Source organism: Diuraphis noxia, unplaced genomic scaffold (genome assembly GCF_037042655.1).
Source record: "Diuraphis noxia isolate RWA-SAM2 unplaced genomic scaffold, SU_Dnox_SAM2 contig0001, whole genome shotgun sequence".
Classification (NCBI taxonomy): domain Eukaryota; kingdom Metazoa; phylum Arthropoda; class Insecta; order Hemiptera; family Aphididae; genus Diuraphis; species Diuraphis noxia.
Window position 1 is genome coordinate 99,060,132 of NW_028301711.1, and position 19,348 is coordinate 99,079,479.

Consider the following 19,348-nt stretch of genomic DNA (forward strand, 5'->3'; position numbering starts at 1 on the left):
TATTTATTATGCTGTAGTGCCTCTATGCATCCTCTGTCATCCTACTTTTTTTTTTTAAAACTGTAAATGTTTTTATTCGCGTTCCAACAATATTTGAATTGAAAGTTAATATGCATATATTTATTATTATTTATTGCAGTAACCTGCAATGACCAAATTTGAGGAGGCTAATTTTTCTATTTGTACGTTTTGAGGGGGCTAAGACCCCTCAAGCCCCCCCCCAATTTCTGCCTATGCTTTAGGGTAACAAAGCCAGGGGACCATAGACCTTATACTCATAGACGGAGCATCATTGGTTGGCGGGGTTGGGTGGTGCGGTCATAGCTATCACCTTAGCAGTTTTGTCATTTCTGATAACATAAAATATGTTTATTTATTTATATTATTAAGATATTAATGTTGTAACATAATTATTAGGGCTCGGGATTATGCATTTGCAAATTTCAAATTTGCAAAACATTTGTCCAGAAAGCAAATAGAATAAATCTGATTCATTATTATATTTGTTTGGGGAGTCTGGATTTGAAATTTAAAAGTTTTTTGCATATATTTAAGCATACCTGCCTATTTCCACCTTTTTCCTATATATGCATATTTTTTAAAATTTATACTGCATATTTTATCTTTTTTTATAAATTGGAATTTTTTTAATTATTTATATAATAAATTCATTTTGTATATGTATAAAAATTATTAATACAATTATGAAATTCAATTTTCTGTATAAGTAATTGTTTTTAAGGACAGCATTTAAACTAATGAAACTTAAAGAAAAAAACCATTATAAATATATTATACCTAACCAAAGTAAAAAAAAGTTAACGGTGATAGATTTTTTGATATTTAAAGCAGACTCATGATTTATGTCTTCTATAAATTGTGAATAACTTACATTAACACACATTTTATATTGTTGGATGCTTAAATAGGTACATATATTTTTGATTTTAAGCACATAGTCCCAAGTCCAAAGCCCTGCTAATTATTATAAAAAAATAGTCTAGACTGAATATATATTTGTCTATGGTCTAACGCAAGTTATAATTTTAAGTGGTGTAGGTATAGTTATACTAAAATTTAATCCATATGTATTATAGCTATATAGGTATTTGATTGTAAGAAATTTTAGTGTAATTCGATTTTGATATTTCAAAAATTCATATTTTTATTAAAAGTTAAAATGCTTATTTATAGAAAATTTAAATTCATACAATTTACATAAAAGTAGTCAACATAAAAATATATATACATGTAAAAAAATTGCAGATATCTTCTGCTAAAATAGGTTAAATAATAAAAAAAAAAACTAATGTCATTAGGCATTTACATTTTACACGTCATGTATTAAATTTTAAATTTTTTCTCATTTCGAAATAAAACAATTTTTGTAAATTTTTTCCTCATAGAATTGCTATATTTTTTTTCTATTGATGCAGCAGCATGGTGAAAACGAATATTTAGATATGTGAGAATAGCCAAACTTATAATTTGATCCCTATGTGTATTAAATAATTGTTGGCCTTTACAATGGTCATTTAATTCATTGAAAATATTTGGTTTCTGGTATATTTTGTGTTTTATTTTATTAAATATTTTGTGTTTAATATTTGGTAAAAAACATTAAAAGATCGAAAAGTTCTTTCTGCTTCATTACATATTTCTGCTATTGATAATACGATACGATAATAATAAGCGTTTTATGCACAACCTGGTTTGTCCTACGCACATGCGCAGAAGTATGAAACAACATGTGCAGCGCAGCCACCGATTACCGCGGGAACTACTAGCTTGCTCCGTCTATGAGTATAAGGTATATGCAGGGGACTAATATTCTCGGACGACTAGTGATAAGAATCCTTGTATACACGGTTGCGTTTTATTATATTCAAGGCGCCTGCAATATAAAATATCGTCAGCCAAGAGATGGCGCTATGCAATTCAGCTTTAGCATTACCCATGATATAATAAACTAGGTACACAGATATATATAATAAACTAGATTGCTAACTATTGATAAGACGTGAATCAAAGTTCCGCCATTTTATCTGAGTCCAGAAGTATTATCAATCATTATCACTTTATGATATCCGGAACGCATATTAACATTCCGCACATCAAAGAAAACCCATAGGGAAATACGGCCTTCTCATTGGTCTCACATATTTAGCGCCAAATTTAAATTATGTCATATTATTATAATATTTTGGATAACTGTTATATTATTATTGTAATGAATAAATTATTATATTAATTAGGTATTTATTTAATAATTATTATAGATTGATTGATGTTTTGGAATTTAACATATTGTGCATTATATATCTTTTGATTACCTTTAAATGAATAGAATAATAAGTAACTATAATAAATGCATATTAAATTCAAATCTAATATATTACACTCACTTGTGTGTAATATATTAGAATTCTTATAGCCACTTAGTGGAATGTTTGTTCGTCAGCTCCAAAGGGAAAATACATTCAATGCAAGTTAGTGAATATAATAATATATGTTCATAATAGAATGTTTTTAATTTTTATATTCAAACACGAGTAATCACAGATTAATTAAAGTAGATTAACTAATAAATTCAATAAACTTTTACTATTGTAGAAGAAGAAAATAAATATTAAATATACTAATATTTTAATATTATTACTTTTATTTATTATATGTTCATATATTATGTTTTCATTAAAAATATTTACTTTTACTACCTATTACATTAAATATAATTTTATTAACATGATACCAAAAACAAAGTTAGTTAGAAATGCTAGACTAAATCCTACTTATAGAGTTGTACAAAACTGGCATGACAAATGGAGAGCAACGCATTTAGGCCCTCGCACGGGTCAAGGTGTAATCATGGTACATTATTATACTTATCAGTTTATCACCATTATACTACTTAAAATAGATTATTTGTAAAATGTTTAATAATCATAATAATTAAATATACATTACATTTGTATTTTAGTAATTCTTTAAACAACAATATATTAAACATTTGTATAATTTGTTGAAAGAGCCAACTCACTTTTTTAAATGAGATTAAACATTTAAAGTATAATATCCCTTATGTAATGAAAAAAATTAGAAAAGTTTAAAACATAATTTTGTATAAAACTAACTTGGTAGATTAACTCGAAACCATAATTGTCAATTTTTACAAGAAGATCCCAAGTTAATATATTTACTGAATTAGATGATTTAACACCTTTAAATGAAATGGATACAGCAATTGACTTAACTTTATTTATATGTAAAACTAAAAATATTTAAAAGTATATTTAATTGAATTGATTTATATAATTATTAATTATAACTAATTGTGATTTACAGAATTATTTTTCTAATATCGGCTTGTATTTCCATTAGTACAGGTATTGCAACATGCGTTGGTGGATGAGCACTATGAAATTGTCCGTTGTACATTTTATGAAAATTTTCTGCTCCATTTGTGGTTCTAAAAAAACAATTCTTTTCAATATCCTTAAATAAAATGTATTATAAAAAATAAAATATATAAGTTACCTTGGAGTAATTGAAGGAACCACATGCCCATATTGCAGGTGGAAATACACAACCAGGTTCTATGTACGATTTAAGTACGTAATAAGAAAATATATGGCCTTCACTTTCATTTGGACACGTGCTCATAAGTTCTAAAAATCCTTCTTCAACCTTTTCTAATGGGAGAAATGGTAGTCCAAAAAAAGATTTTAGCCAAATGCCTAATTCGTCTCCATCCATCAAATATGAAGTTCTTAAACTATTATGTTCTTGTATCTAAATAACAAATTTATGTGAATAAAATATAAAAATGAAGTAATAATATTATTTAATTACCTTACGCCACCATGCCTGACCTAAATGGAATCTACACCCAATGATAGCTATTCAAGAAAACATGGTCTTCGCGGCTTCATGTGCAGCTTTTTCAAAATCCACATGTAATGTGAGGATACATAGTCTGGTGGACAAATATTCAAAACATATGTTTTTTAAAAATGTCCACATTTGAATGTAAGTTTCTTCACATTTATCGGGTAAAAAGAAGTATACAAGTGGTATATAAAATCCATTTTTAAATCCATGGATTGTATAGAGTTGTAAAAAATACTTAGGAGCGTATTCAAATGTGCCATCTATAAATATATCATCACATTGTGTGAGTAAATTAATATTTGTTCTCGTCGTAATACAAATAAAGTTTTGATTTTCAGGAACATGAATAAACTTTTCATTTTTAAACATAAAGCGATCTTCGTTTTGCATTTCTTTAAGTTGTATGACAGCACTATTTAAAGACTGTGGAAATGTCGGGAAATCTTTTCGACGTAAATCATACATGCTTTTTTCAAAAAGATTTAATATAATTATGAGGTACTTCAAAATCAGTTTTTAAAAGCTCAGTTCTTATAATTTTTGATGGTCTTACTGAAATCGTGTCATTAGCTTTTCTTTTACAATTTTCTCGTAAAATTTGACGTTGGATTTTTTCTACCGTATCTTGTGTTCTCCGAGTATTTCCAATAAAATTGTATGTTTCGAATCAGTTAAAATACTTGCCGTACATGTTTTATGTATGTACCTCCATTTCACTTTTCCGTCCTTTCGTTGACGAATATGCCTATATTTACAAGTATTTACCAATGTTAAATCGTTTCCCTTTTCAGATTTTATTATTTCTAATGTATTCTGCATGCCTATCTATTCACTTTTAAATTTGAACACCGTAAAAATAAAAATTATAGAAAATACTCGAAATTAATATAATTTATTAAACCTATTGAACTGTATATACACGAGATGCGTTTTAACTAGATAGTTCTCACTAGACAGGCTACACTTATATTTTACCATCGTCCTACTAACAACACAAACCAACAAGTATAAAATAATCTCGTCATTATTAGATTATCGTTCAGATATCAAATATTAATCAAAATATCATATTGACTAGGATGATCGGTAAATTGTGATATATATACCTAAAATATTATAGTTTCGCCTTCGCACCATACGATGTCCATTTGTCGTATATTTATTGTATATTGTTATCTTTATCGACTTTATCAAAAGACCCAAATTATCTTATTTTTAATTAGTTTGAACTTGAAATATCGTGGTAAAGAAGTAGAAAAGTTCAGGTGCCTAAATAATATACTAATTGTATCAATCTCACGTTTCAAGAAAAATCGTGCGGAATCGTATTCCTCACGGCAACGTCGCAATCGAATACAATACGGCATTTGGGTGAAAAAAAAAAGGTAATATCGAACAATGAACGTGCAGAATCGTGTTGTAACCTATTATACAAACCTTTTTTAAAATTTACTTTTTTTTTAGATGAACCTTGTGATATTTGACTTATCCACTTATTTCTCAAGTCTATATTTTTAGGGAACCTATGTAAGTGTACATTTTTGTCCTTAACTATATTATTTTTTTCTTGCTGCCGCTCATACAGCCTTCGAGAATACAAACCGGCATTATAAATAATGATTTTAGACTGGTAAATATTAAACAGCAGAAGTACTTATTTTATATTTATTAAATCAACATATCAAAAATTTAATATTTTTAATATGATAATAGTTTTATCATGATTAAATTCCAAACCCCAGAATCCCGCCAAAAAAAGCTTGATACTATGATAATATTTAAACCAATGAAAATTGGCGAAAGACCATGAAATATTTGCGCAACAACAAACATAAATACGACTGTTAAAATCATACCTAGTTTATTATATCATGGCATTACCTATGTGAATTATAGTAAATCTAATTTGTAATTTTTATAAGTCCGCGGTTTTTTATTTTTCCGACCATGTTCCGGAAGGTGGCGCCGAATCAAACTAATATTGTATTCGGAAAGTCAGGAAAATTTCCTATAACATATATTAATTGTGGTGTGTACAAAGCTTTCGGTCACATAGAAAATCGCAGACGACCGTCTCACTGTCTCAGGGGCCTTAGTGGTTGAGCAACATGAGTAGTATGAAATAGCCGGTTCTGGACCCCCCCCCTTCACCCCCCCCCCTTCCGCCCGAGCCACCCTGAGCCACCCTGAGCCACCCTAACCCACCCAAACCATTGTATCCTGACGATAACTTCACGTGCGCATTTACTCGCGTCAAGTTTACCCATCGATACATCGAATTCGACGTCTGGCTCGTCGTCATCGTCGTCGTCGTCGTCAGCGAACAAACATCGCTTATGATCGGCGAACGTGAGGTGATTATTATTATTATTATTATTATTATTATTGTTACTGAATTAGCACATATCTGTAAATAAATCCTGTTAAAATATCTGTACACTTATATTATATTATATTACCACGAAATATGACTGTCATATGTGGTATAATAGGCGATGATAATAAATATAATGATAAATATAATATTAAAACCTTGAGCTTAAAATTATTTTTATTATTTTAGTATCGCTTTTACTAAAATCACGCCTCGTGTTTCGACGACGTATACTGCACAGTGTTTTTTTATTATTATTATGTCGTTGAGACATCAAGAATATATTATTATTTAAAATACTGAAGTCTAGTTTTTTTTTCAAATCTAAATAATAGATTTTTACCATAGAATACCAATTATTATTATTATTATGCCGTAAAGACATCAAGTATAATATTATTTAGAATATTGAAGTCTAGTTTTTTCCCCAAATCTAGATAATAGATTTTCACCGTAGAATACCTAGTATTATTATTATTATTATTATTACGACAGAATAAATATATAACTTGTTAAACGTATATAATTATATTATACGTCTCCTAAATTCGTATACAAATGTCGACTATTAAATAATAAAACCTTATAAATATAAAATATTTCATCATCTCGTATTTGCGAGGATAAACCCTATAATAATTATTAAATAATATATTTTTTAAAACCAACTCATTGCTCGGACAAAATAATTATATAACTTGTTAAATGTATATAATTATATTATATGCTCCTTAAAACTATAGGATCTAGATAAAATGAAAATAAAAACATATTTTTAAATTTTTTTTTATTGAAAACAAGACTAAAAAAATTTTTTTTTCAAGTTACATTAGACATCACCCGAAAAACGAGCTTAAGCGGCTACAAATGTAATATTAAAGCTTCTTTTATTTATCCCCCGAAAAATGAGGTTTACCGGGTCAGCCTCATGTTGATTGTACTGCTGTATTTCATCACTCGACAATTGCACCGACTTAGGGAGAAATACATTGATTATCCCACCGCCAGCCGGATCTTGTAAGACGCATGCCACAGCCGTTCCAAATTTTGTCTCCGCATTATTCATTGATTGTACACGGTATTCGATGTCCTTTGTCAGCTCCCCGATAGATAGATTCAACACGTTCGTCTGCCGCTGGAGCGAATTTAAAACATCCATAATTAACTGTGAACAGAAAAAAATAAACGTTAGAAAAAAGTAAATTATTTAAATTAATTGAATTAACTCACTTTTTTAATTAGATGACGTGTGTGTAGAGTCGTGTGATGAAGTCGTCTTGATATGGCTTAATGATGATGAATTCAGAACTAAAAAAAATAAAAATATCGTCTGTTAATTTTATATAAGATATAAAAATTCTCCACTGACATTAGACTTTAACAAGGCATTAGTCTCGTGTAATACGTCATAAAATAATAATAATAATAATAATTAAATAAAACTCACTTTATTCGTACGGAGGTGTTGTAATACTTATGTTTTAATAATAATAATAATAATAATAATTCATCATCGGTATTTCTCGATTATAAAATATTATATACAATATAAGATAGATAGAATAATAACATAATAATAACATAGATCTATTTATAATTATTATATATATAAACATTCTATGAAAATTACAGATATTTAATAATAACGATAACAACAATAACATTTAGATTACTTACACGATTTTATAGTGGCCGTGTGCAAGTGTGTGCACGTGGTCCTGCAGAACGTATCGTTTATCATCAGATCGATTTAAAGTCAATTTAATTGTTTTAATCGTCTTCAATTGATGCTCATACGATCGGATCGATACGTTCTCTCTATACGGGGTGTACGGGTTATAAGACTGTTGTTGTGCTGCTGGTGGTGGTAACGCTCTCGACGTAGATGGTGTTTCCCTCGCCGAGGTTGATGCGGCATCACGATGTATCCTGACGATAACTTCACGTGCGCATTTACTCGCGTCAAGTTTACCCATCGATACATCGAATTCGACGTCTGGCTCGTCGTCATCGTCGTCGTCGTCAGCGAACAAATATCGCTTATGATCGGCGAACGTGAGGTGATTCCTAATCACAGGTTCTCGAATTCCCTTTGCACGTATTTCCACGGTACTTTCGATGTCATACGCGTAAGATTTTGCTCTGAGTGCTACAAACTCGTACATGGTGCGACCGCCCGTCTCATCTTTGAACAGCCCTGGTATCCTCTTACGCGCAGTCATATAACACTCGTGATCTGGCGGTAGGTTGGAGGTATCTGTATGACGCATCATATCAGCATTATCTCTCAAGTCAGCGTAAAAATCATCCGTCGTGACTTGATATAGCAGAGAATCTATAAATAATAATAATAATAATTATTATTATTATATAATTATCAGAGTCGATATACATACTGGTGTCAGTGTAAAGTAGACTGATTCGAGCTCCATAGTGGCGTTTCATTACATTATAATGATAATCATACATATGATACTTGCTGAGCTCGAGGATGGTGAATCCAATGTAAATGGGTTTACAGAAATGAATCACCTTGTTATGCAGAGACACCGCGTCAAGATTATCACTATATGTAGTACAATGCTTGAATGTAGGACGGTTAATAAGTTTGCGCATTCTTTGTGGACTCGATACAAGCTCCAGTTTAATGCGTTTTCTAAAAGATTCCATGGTTTTGCCTGTAAGGTGATAATGTGATTAGGTAATGTGGTGAATTATTATGCCGTGTAAATAATGATATAATAGTTACCGAATACGGAGTTGTTCATGTCTTTATAGAATTTCTCCTCAAACTTATTAGTCGCCCTCTGCCTCATTTCCGTGTTTAGTGCGATGTATGGTGCCAACCATGGGGATTGCTTAAATTCCAACACTCGGTGCACCTGAAGCATAAATAATAATAATATCGATAGTAACGCATACAATATATATATATAAATTATAATTACAACAATCACCTTTTCGACGATCAGGCCGTTAGCCATGGCTTGTTTCAAATTCATATAATGTACGACATAACGTTCTTTGCGCTCGAAAGTCACCATCAACTTGCGTACATTAGACCCACGCGGTATACTGGCGTGCGGAAGGAACGGCATATCATTATGCGCGTCGTGCAAGCTTTGCGGGTACGATATATCCACCTCGTAGACTCTTCCTACATCATCCGTCTCGGACATCCACTCTAATTGGGCTAATGCGACATCTGGATTTCCCGCGTACCATGTAAAGCCTCCGTATGGCATGTAGCGAGACATCGAAAGACCATAAAGATTATTTGCTATAAAGGGAAATCTTGAATTATTAACATGCGAACTTTTTCTATATTTTTAATATTACCATCCTGATATACGAGCCACGTGTTTGGTTCGTCGGCTTTGTAGCTGGGTTGTCTTTGGTTTGTTGGCCCTAGCGTAGCGCTAACTGGCTTGCGCCAACCCTCCGCGAATTCCTCTCTCGTAAAATAATACTTGGTCATAATCGGTTAGGAGCTCCAACTTAACCGCTGTGAACTTCAGCATGCTATCGAAACTGAATCCTGGCACCGTGTAATAGTGTGCGAGATCCAGGTGGAACGTTGATATGCATAGGTCCCTAAAGTTTTCGAACACATCAGCGCTGATCAGAACATCGATCTTCAGATATAAATCGCTGTAATCGCCCAGAGTTTGGCAGCCAAAACGATTCCATACTAGAGTAGCGTGGTCGTAATCATTGTCACTGACGTGTGTCTCGGTCAGCGCACTATAGAACTCCATCCTGTCCGGCAGTTCGGTCTCAGTCAATTTTTCCCAGCTATCGGTGTATTCATAGGGGAATACACCTTTACGCGCCACCAGTGGCCAATCTGCCGGGGCGAACACTCTAGTGACCTCGCGAAACTTGCAGAAGTCAGAGGTCGTGAGGTTCTGCGCTAGTTCAGCCAAACTCGACGCCATGAAATGACACGTATCGATAAACCTGATAGTGAACTCGTTATTTATGTATTTCGAGAACGAAATAAACTTTTCAATGCTATGCGGTATTACCGATATCGTGTTCGCATCATGACCTAACTGAGATACGATGAAATGCGCATCATAGTTCGAGAGGTTATGCAAAAAGCACGGCACAAACTTTGGCGTTTGTAATTTAAGGTTGCACGCGTTGCACAGAGTATTCAGAAAACGACCCGATAAATGGTCGTGATGTGCGACTTTACAGTTATTTACGGTGAACGTTTCAACGCAGATATCGCACGCTGTCTTCACTCCGTGCAAGCGAACATCCTCAACGCTCATTACGATCGGCACGTTCTTTAGCAATTTGCATATTCTGTCCGCCATATCGGTGATGGCTAGAACAAATCTTTTAGCCACATCGTCCTCGGACTCCGAGCCACGAAAAACGACTGGAGTCCGCGGGATGCCGAAATGTTCCATAAGTTCGACCGGCACACCGTCCGCAGCGACCACCATAAACCCGTAACTCATCGGATGATGCGAGTGCAGTACAGTGGTGTTATCACCGTGTTTTCCGGGCGTTTTCAGGAGGAGGGCTTCGAAGTCCGCGTACAAAACGAACGGCACGCGCTGCGTTTTGCATAGCGCGTTAAACTTTAGAGTTTCCCCCTCCTTCAGCATTACGGGTAAGATGGGTTTGTGCGTGCCACACACCAGGCGATGTCTCGCCAAAGCCTCCTCACCGTGCAATTTATATCTCAAAGGCTGATCATCGAAAGTGGTGAAACATTTCTTGCATGTATATAACCGATGTTCTCGATTATTCATCTGTAAACTAGCGAGGCGCGAAAAATTCGAGATATATGCGTAATGTTGTTTACCCTCATTACCGGTGATCAACAATAAGTCAAAATGGTTGGGCAGCTCGTTATCGACCACATGCAGCGGGTACGCCAAATATTGTGTCGAAGATTTATTATTTTCACGGTTTCGCACTCCGTAAACGTTTACCGACACGCCTGGATCCATTCGCTCAAATAATTTTATCTCCGACACGGGCGTGGGGACAGATAACGCGGAAAAGTCGTGGCGATACTCTTCTCTAGAATAATTCGCGCTTACATGTGTGCGGTGGTTATGCGCTACATACTTTGCCAAGATTGCCCACTTAAAACACTGTTGATCAGTGTTTTGCGGGTTTATGACAGCCTTTCGAGTGGAAATATTTTCCGGCAACTTCAGATATGATGAGCCCCCCATCGGCGTGTACTCGTACACACCCAAGAGCAGACCATCGATGCACGATAAGGTGAATCCACTACCTTTTCCCGCGTATGCGTCCTCTTCGGCGAGAAGGTTGGTAAAATCGCGATCGACTGAGGCCGCGACGTCGCTGTGCGCGTACAATTCTCTAGCCGATGTTTTAAACGCCCTGTTTTCTTCAGAGTTGTCCACGTTAGGTACGACGTACGAAGACTCTAATTTTAGATTGTATTTGATCGGGTGAATACTCACGCATTCACGTAATTTATCGATTAATTCCGGTTCAATCATTTGGAGAAAAAGGCGATAACTGATGGCTTTTTCGACATTTTTTCTGAAATACCATACAACTGTGCGTTGAAGCGACGACTCAATCTCGATAAAGCCAGGACTATTCACCGATTGCATACGTGCCCTTTTTCTCTTGATATTTTTACGAGTATTTTCTGTGTAAGCCGGACCTTCCTTGCCTGTGCGGGGGGTTTGGTAGAGATGTCCGGTATGCGGGTGGGCGTCGCGGTCTGGGGAGGGGTGGGTGTGTTCTTGTGCCGAGTCGAGATGACCGTCGGAGTCGGGACATCTGGCTGTGCGTGCGGGGTAGTAACGGGGGGTGCCCAGTTTATGACCGATGCGCGACCTAACATATATTATTAATATTATTAATATTAATCGTTATTATTATTATTATTATTAATAAGATAAAAAAATTATTTACCCATTGCACCGCCTACTCGTACAGCGTTGTGGAATTCGGGAGTGTTTTTAGCTATCACTATTTTAAAAATAATTTAATTAATAACCCCTAATTAGCAAAACGTTGTCGCCTGGTAAAACATCATATGTGCATTTTACGGAACAATATCGGATAATATTGAATGTACTTACTATGACGTTTTTGAACGTGGATGCTGAGTTTGTCTCGGCGAGTGAACGTCTTGAAGCATATCCCACACGAAATCATCGATCCATCGTGAGTCTTAGCGTGTCTGTTCAGACCGCACTTATGAGTGTACACTTTTCCACACGTTGTACAATTAAACATTTTCGAGAATGATTTACAAACAACGTTTTAAAATAATAATAAAATGTAGCCGAGAAGATGAATATACGCAAGGACGTGGAACGTGTTTAAACTCTACGGACAGGGTCACTGTTATTTCGATTTAAGAACTAATCGGCCACTAAGATTGACCAGCGCTCTTCGGCATTATATGGGGGTATGTGTTTTATGTATACAGGGTGATTCTTTTATCAAACAACACTCATTATTTGAAAAAGTATTGACTTTTTTCAAATTTTTTTTTTTTCAAAATTGTAGATTTATGCTGTTCTAGAATTGTATATCTTTTTTATATTTTTCACCCTTATATTTATTAGGTAAACCACTGTCAACTTTTGATTTTCAAATGGTAACCTATACTTAAAATTTCATAATTGAATAAAACTATTTTTTTCATTAATTAATACGTTCTAATTTTCATTTTTCGTTAATCCGTTGATGAGATATTGCTCCTCAAAGTTAGGTGGTTTTGGGAGATAGTTATCGTAATATGTAAATGTGTTATACCTCGTCAGCAGATACCGCAGCTATCAGGATTTTTATGTCCCAGTGCAAAAGATATCACACTTTTCAAATCAGTTCATAAAGTACTTAGAGCCCCTAAATGTATTTTATTATGCCCATTTTGCAGGGAGACACGAAGATGACCCCACGAAGGTGATTACATCAATGGTCAGTGGTCGTAATAATTATTATCAATTATAAAGACCAGAAGTTATAAGTAATAAATTCGATATCGTTCAACCCAAGATATAGCGGCGATAATCTTTGTACCTGATCGCCGATAATACCTACATACAATAACACACAATCATAATATTACTATTATTATTGGTCTGCTTCTGTTTGTAGCTTCGATCACGATCTCACCTCTATTCTATGCTCCAACACACCATAGAATAACATACGGAAATACAGAATTATTTTAGTGTTTAGTCCATAAAAGTTACTGTTGTCCATGGTTTATCATTACAACTAATACAACATTTACTGTCTATCATAAAGAAAATACAGTGTTACCAGTATGTGTATTTACAAAATAAATAGTAACTTACTGTTTATTTATGATACAAATAAAATCCCGTTTTTGTTACTCTAGTAGACAGCCTGTACTACAGTTGTAACAACTGTTAACTGTTTTAAATCACTGCTGTAGCGTACAGTAATTTATTTTCCGTTGTCTGTTACTCGTTACTGGTCAGTATAATTTATAGCATGGTGCTATGGCGTCAGCGACCGATACTACCAAGTACTAATTACTTGTGTACTACAGTCTACAGTAGTAAACTTAATAAATTTCACATTTTCACAATAATATTATCATAATAAATAATATTCTGTGCCTTTGTAGTTTTAACGAACTAGCTGATCTAGTTAACTGGAGCTCTAGTTAAATATTTAAATATGTTTAATTTATCAACTTACTTATTTTGTTATTTTCAATAAAATTCCAAGACCAATTTATTAACTTGATGTACATGTGCCTACCAAAAATTCATTCGTTCGTAAGTATAAGAATTCATATTAAATATAAATTTTAACAAACTTTGGTTAAGAATGGAAAAAATGTAACATACATACATAAATATACATGTATGTATTTGTATACAATTTGAATAAAAAATACATGTTATTTATATTTTAGCTTATGTTCAAATTGCTTGCCATCTTCAGTTAAACAAAAATGTTTTAATACTTCAGAGGAAGTAGATTTTTTCAATATTGAGTTTTCAATTTTGTTGCAACAATCTCTTATTCTTTGTTTAAGTTCCTCCACACTATTGCATTTTTCTTTATACACTTCATTTTTTAGATGGCCCCAAAAAAAGAAGTCAAGAACACTCAAATCGGGGGAACGAGGTGGCCATTGAATAATGGGGCTGTGAGTTCCAAACCAGTTATTGTCTCCATACATCTTATTGAGGTATGCACGTACAGCCAAGGTATTATGTGCTGGTGCACCATCTTGCTGCCAAATCAAATTCAAGCGCTGTTGAAGTGAAATATTTTCCAATAGTATGGGTATATCATCTTTCAAAAAACCAAGATACTTATTGCCATTAAGATTTTCCTCAAAAAAATATGGACCAATTAAATACTCATCAATAATCCCACACCAAACATTCACACCCCAACGAACTTGCTTAGTTCATTAATTTTAAGATTTTTAAATTAATAATAAAAACAAAAATCTAAACAGTAAGCACTGAATACGACTTCAAACTTATTAATCCTACCATCCTACCATCCTACACACACTATTGGCAAAATTAATTTTAGTTATTTAGGTATTCTATGGTATTATCAAAAGTAATAACCTTTATTCTAAGGTCATTGGTAATAACCAATGGTATTTTCAATGATAAATGAGTGCAATAACAATTAATAATAAATGTACAATATATTATATAATAACCATATTTAATAATGGACCTTAATGGCATATTATTAACAATAAATTAACTTAATTTATTTTTGTATACATATAATATACATATAACTGTGTATAGCTTTGGTAGATTTAACTAATACAAAATAATGTGTTAATTATTATTATAGATTTAATATATATATTTAATGCTGTTTACCATATGGATACTTTGAACATGTAAATGCCTATTAGGATTTAAGTTTTTTAATGATAATTTTGTTTTTTAACAAATCAAATATTGTACCTCTTCTCATATAAAGTATCATTTGAGCACATGCACATTGAATAAAGAAGTTAGACAAGTGCATAACACTATGGTACATATGTTTATTACAAATCTGGAAATACAATACTCTGAACTAATTTAATATTAAGTATAAACAACATTTTTTTTTATGTTTACAATTTCAATTTAATACATTTACAATTTCAAATCAAATATTAGTATAATATAAATAATTCACCATACATTGCTTCAATAGTTGTAATATACGTTGTAGGACTAGGTCTTTTTGACCAATCACATGAATTTAATCAATATGTAGCTATTTAAATAAACAATGACATACGTCCAAATATACATATATGGCACTGATCAATTTATATAATTATATTTTATGTAAAAAAAATCATATTTTCAATGTCGCGAACAGGGTTTGAGACCATTGGCGCAACTAGAGTGTGCAAAAGGGTCTTTAGCACCTCTTGTTTTTTTAGATTTAACTATCATTATTATAGTGAAATACCCTCAATTTAATGTTTTTAAAATATAAAATATTATAGCACCCCACGTTTTAAATTTTTTAATGTATATTTTCTACTTTAATAAGATGCAAGTGATAACCAATAACAAAAACTAGGGAGAGAATAACCATTTTTTAGATTGCTTAATTTTGATTATTTAAATGTTTTTTTAAGCGTTTGATTTGATGATTTTAGGTTCTGTTTAGCCCTGAACCCTGTTCACGACAAAATTCCTCACATATTATACTGATATTATTATGAACCGTTAAACAATTTTACTTTAATAAGCCTAGGACTATGAAAAACCTATTTCAAAATGATGATACAGTTTAATCTAAATGTTCGTTTTGCAGTTAATATGCAAAATATGAGTAAAGATAAAACATGTATTCAAAAAATTAAAACAAACTTTTCAATCACCCCAGACTTAAAAAGTAAAATTTAAAAATGGTATTAATAATATTCTAACTTGAATTTAGTACTAATTATTATTTGGTGACAACACCAATCATTGACAGAAATAATTTAGTATTTATCATTATGACATTATACAATGTAGCACAGTAGACTAATGTTTTTGGATGTTTTGATTATTATATCTTTTTTGTTAAAGGGCTTGTCCGTAAAAAATAAAAATAAAATAATTATTAATCACATAGCCACTTAAAAATTCTTAATTTGATTTAGGACATAATCTACATATTAAACACAAAATAAATATCTATATCTATGTATATTATCTTTTAAGTTGTAATGATTGATGTTGTCACCTAATTTAAATTATTTATAAACTAGCATACAAATTATAAAGCTTTAACATTAGCACAATTTTTAGTTTTCAATACATTTTTTTTTTCATTCCGAAAATCGGTTAAATGATTTTTGATGTCCCTCTCCACTTACATTCCTCTTCAACTTTCAGTATGTTCCTATTCTAGTACCTTCAATCACTTGCTTCAGAAATGGAGTTCTAGCCCTTCCTTTTACAGGTTTCCTCCTTATAACGTGTCCGATCCATGCTTTTCTTCTCAATCAATCTTAGCGTACTCCGTATTGATTTTTGATTCTCCTAAATACCTCAAAATTTTTTTATCTTTTCTGTCTATTGAATTTCAGCGTTTTCCAACAATAATACTTTAAAAGCTTTTATATTGGCTTTCTCAGTCTTCAGTAGTGTCCCAATATCTGCTCCATATATGTAGATCTACATTCCACACAAAGCCTTTTATAAGTGATTTTCTGTTGTCCAAACTTAATCTATTTGAGGTAAAAGATTTATTTTTTTATAGTAGGCCTGTTTGGCATGCGCTATTCTACATACTGCATCTGTACAACTTTTCTCATCGCTTGTGATTGAATAGGTATGTGAAGTTTAAGTGTTCTTTAAGCTAATGAGATAGATTGTTTTATTAATTTTAATTTTTGCTTGCATTTATCAACTAGTAAAACTTACCAATAGGTACATTGCACAAATGCACTTGCAAAGTATCCAATTCACGTGTGATTAACCAATTTAGGTACTTAAATGTTTAATTAAATTACTAAATAAAATACAATATGTGGTAAATATTATAATTTAAGTATATACAAGAACTAATAATATTATAAATTCACCATTAAAATTTAAACATTTAAAATTGTTAAGTATAAACAAATAAAATATTTTATTAGTTATTACTTATTACCGACTCACGATTCAAATATTGTTGTTATGACTTGTCTTATAAAATTTTAACCTAAATTATAACCGTTTATTCACTCAACGTATTGTTGGTATGTGATTTACGTTAACCAGGTAAAGGTTTACTTCCATATCATGTAACCATGGTACCAGACTTTAATCGTCCACAGCGTACAAAACAAATAACAGCTGATCAAAATTAGTTTTACTCACGATTTTACCTAATCGCAAATCAGCCTAATAAACCATATCGTATTACCCGTGTTGTTCTGTCTTCTTATCCGTAGTCCGTCACGGCCATAATGTTATGTCTATGGTTACGGCGTACTCCATAGATATGGAGGGGGGTCGACGGGGGTATACGACGTGAGTAGGTATGCCACCACGGCACCACGAGTGACACTAATGGTCGGATTACTTAAAATATGACATCATGACAATAAGTTAATGTAGCGAGTTAGTAGGTACAATTAATATCATTTATCACTATTAGGTATATCTTGGGTTCGAATGATATCGAATTTATTACTTTTAACTTCTGGTCTTTATATTAGATAAGTATTATTATGACCAGTGGGGCGAACTACATTACACCCAGTCAAATGGGTATTATAAAATACATTTAGGGGCACAACTTAAGCTTACTGTACCTACTACTTGAATTGATTTGAAAAGTGTGATATCTTTTGCCCTGGGACATAAAAATCCTGATAGCTGCGGTATCTACTGACGAGGTATAAGTGGTATAACACATTTACACACTATAACTATCTCCCAAAACCACCTAACTTTGAGGAGCAATATCTCATCAACGGATTAACGAAAAATGAAAATTAGAACGTATTAATTAATGAAAAAAATAGTTTTATTCAATTATGAAATTTTAAGTATAGGTTACCATTTGAAAATCAAAAGTTGACAGTGGTTTACCTAATAAATATAAGGGTGAAAAATATAAAAAAGATATACAATTCTAGAACAGCATAAATCTACAATTTTGAAAAAAAAAAAATTTGAAAAAAGTCAATACTTTTTCAAATAATGAGTGTTGTTTGATAAAAGAATCACCCTGTATATAATTTATACACGAAATATGCGCATCGTGCAACATGTGTTAGCAATGCTGGTGGCGGCGGCCTCATACCGCGTATCTGCGCGGTCAACAACAACGACGCGGCGGCACGGCGGCGGGTATCTGATAACTAGGAATAACTACTCAACGTTGTATTTACTATTCAAATATTTTATATTATTTTTGTGACTATTATTTCGCGCGCGAACGAATACCATATACGAGTATCAGTCGTCGTCTGCAGTTACTGTGAGACCGTTACACCGCCCGCAAGTGCCTTATACGTGATCAGACAGCTAAAACAAATTATCAGCGGTTTATTATTTTTCTACAAAGTATTAAAATGAATTTATTAAAACGTTCGGCCGATTGCCGATCACTAGTGCGTTTGGTGCACGAGAATTCGAATCCCGAGTATCCCGAGTATACAACGTTTTTATCGAGACTGAAAACATACGATTCACATCCAACGCGGTCGCGTCAAGATAAATATTCACTGGCTGAATGTGGATTCACTTATACCGGTACCAGTGACATGTTACAATGTCATTACTGCGGCTTATTGTTGGGAAAATGGGAGGAAAATGACGAAGTGTGGCAGCAACACGCCGTGCATAATCCCGAATGTGTATTTGTATTATTATATAAAGGCGCACAATTTATCGAGAACGTTAAAAATGAATTTAACAATATCAAACGTGACGATCGTTATGATAATAGTCAAGACCGTATATGTAAATCGGAATCGTATGACGTCGTCGGCTAACATGCAGCTAAATCAATGTTCATTATTACGCTGTACTCTCTATATAATATTGCTATGTACTGACGTCCCGCTGAGACATCTAAACACGCATATACACGTAGATATGTATAAGTGACCCTGGGGCG

The 19,348-nt window shown here is 32.8% G+C and overlaps 2 protein-coding genes, 1 long non-coding RNA gene and 1 pseudogene across 3 annotated transcripts; all 4 read right to left on the reverse strand.

The window, feature by feature from the left end:
• Nucleotides 1-7,112: 7,112 nt before the first annotated feature.
• On the reverse strand, nt 7,113-7,748 carry LOC149062737 (uncharacterized). The gene is made up of 3 exons (XR_016189939.1): nt 7,713-7,748; nt 7,496-7,573; nt 7,113-7,430 (listed from the first exon to the last, which is right to left on the reverse strand). It is a non-coding gene; the product is annotated as an uncharacterized LOC149062737 (long non-coding RNA).
• Nucleotides 7,749-7,938: 190 nt separating this feature from the next.
• Nucleotides 7,939-9,407, reverse strand: LOC149062738 (uncharacterized). Its single transcript, XM_089217676.1, has 4 exons — nt 9,223-9,407; nt 9,015-9,147; nt 8,662-8,943; nt 7,939-8,600 (listed from the first exon to the last, which is right to left on the reverse strand). Exons 1-4 carry the CDS (start codon nt 9,361-9,363, stop codon nt 7,939-7,941), a joined length of 1,218 nt encoding a protein of 405 aa, XP_089073802.1. The 5' UTR covers nt 9,364-9,407.
• Nucleotide 9,408: 1 nt separating this feature from the next.
• LOC149062739 (uncharacterized) lies at nt 9,409-10,554 on the reverse strand. Its single transcript, XM_089217677.1, has 2 exons — nt 9,605-10,554; nt 9,409-9,545 (listed from the first exon to the last, which is right to left on the reverse strand). The coding sequence occupies exon 1, from the start codon at nt 10,543-10,545 to the stop codon at nt 9,685-9,687; it is 861 nt and encodes a 286-aa protein (XP_089073803.1). The 5' UTR covers nt 10,546-10,554; the 3' UTR covers nt 9,409-9,545; nt 9,605-9,684.
• Nucleotides 10,549-12,511, reverse strand: LOC149062740 (uncharacterized; annotated as a pseudogene).
• Between the last annotated feature and the right edge of the window lie 6,837 nt (nt 12,512-19,348).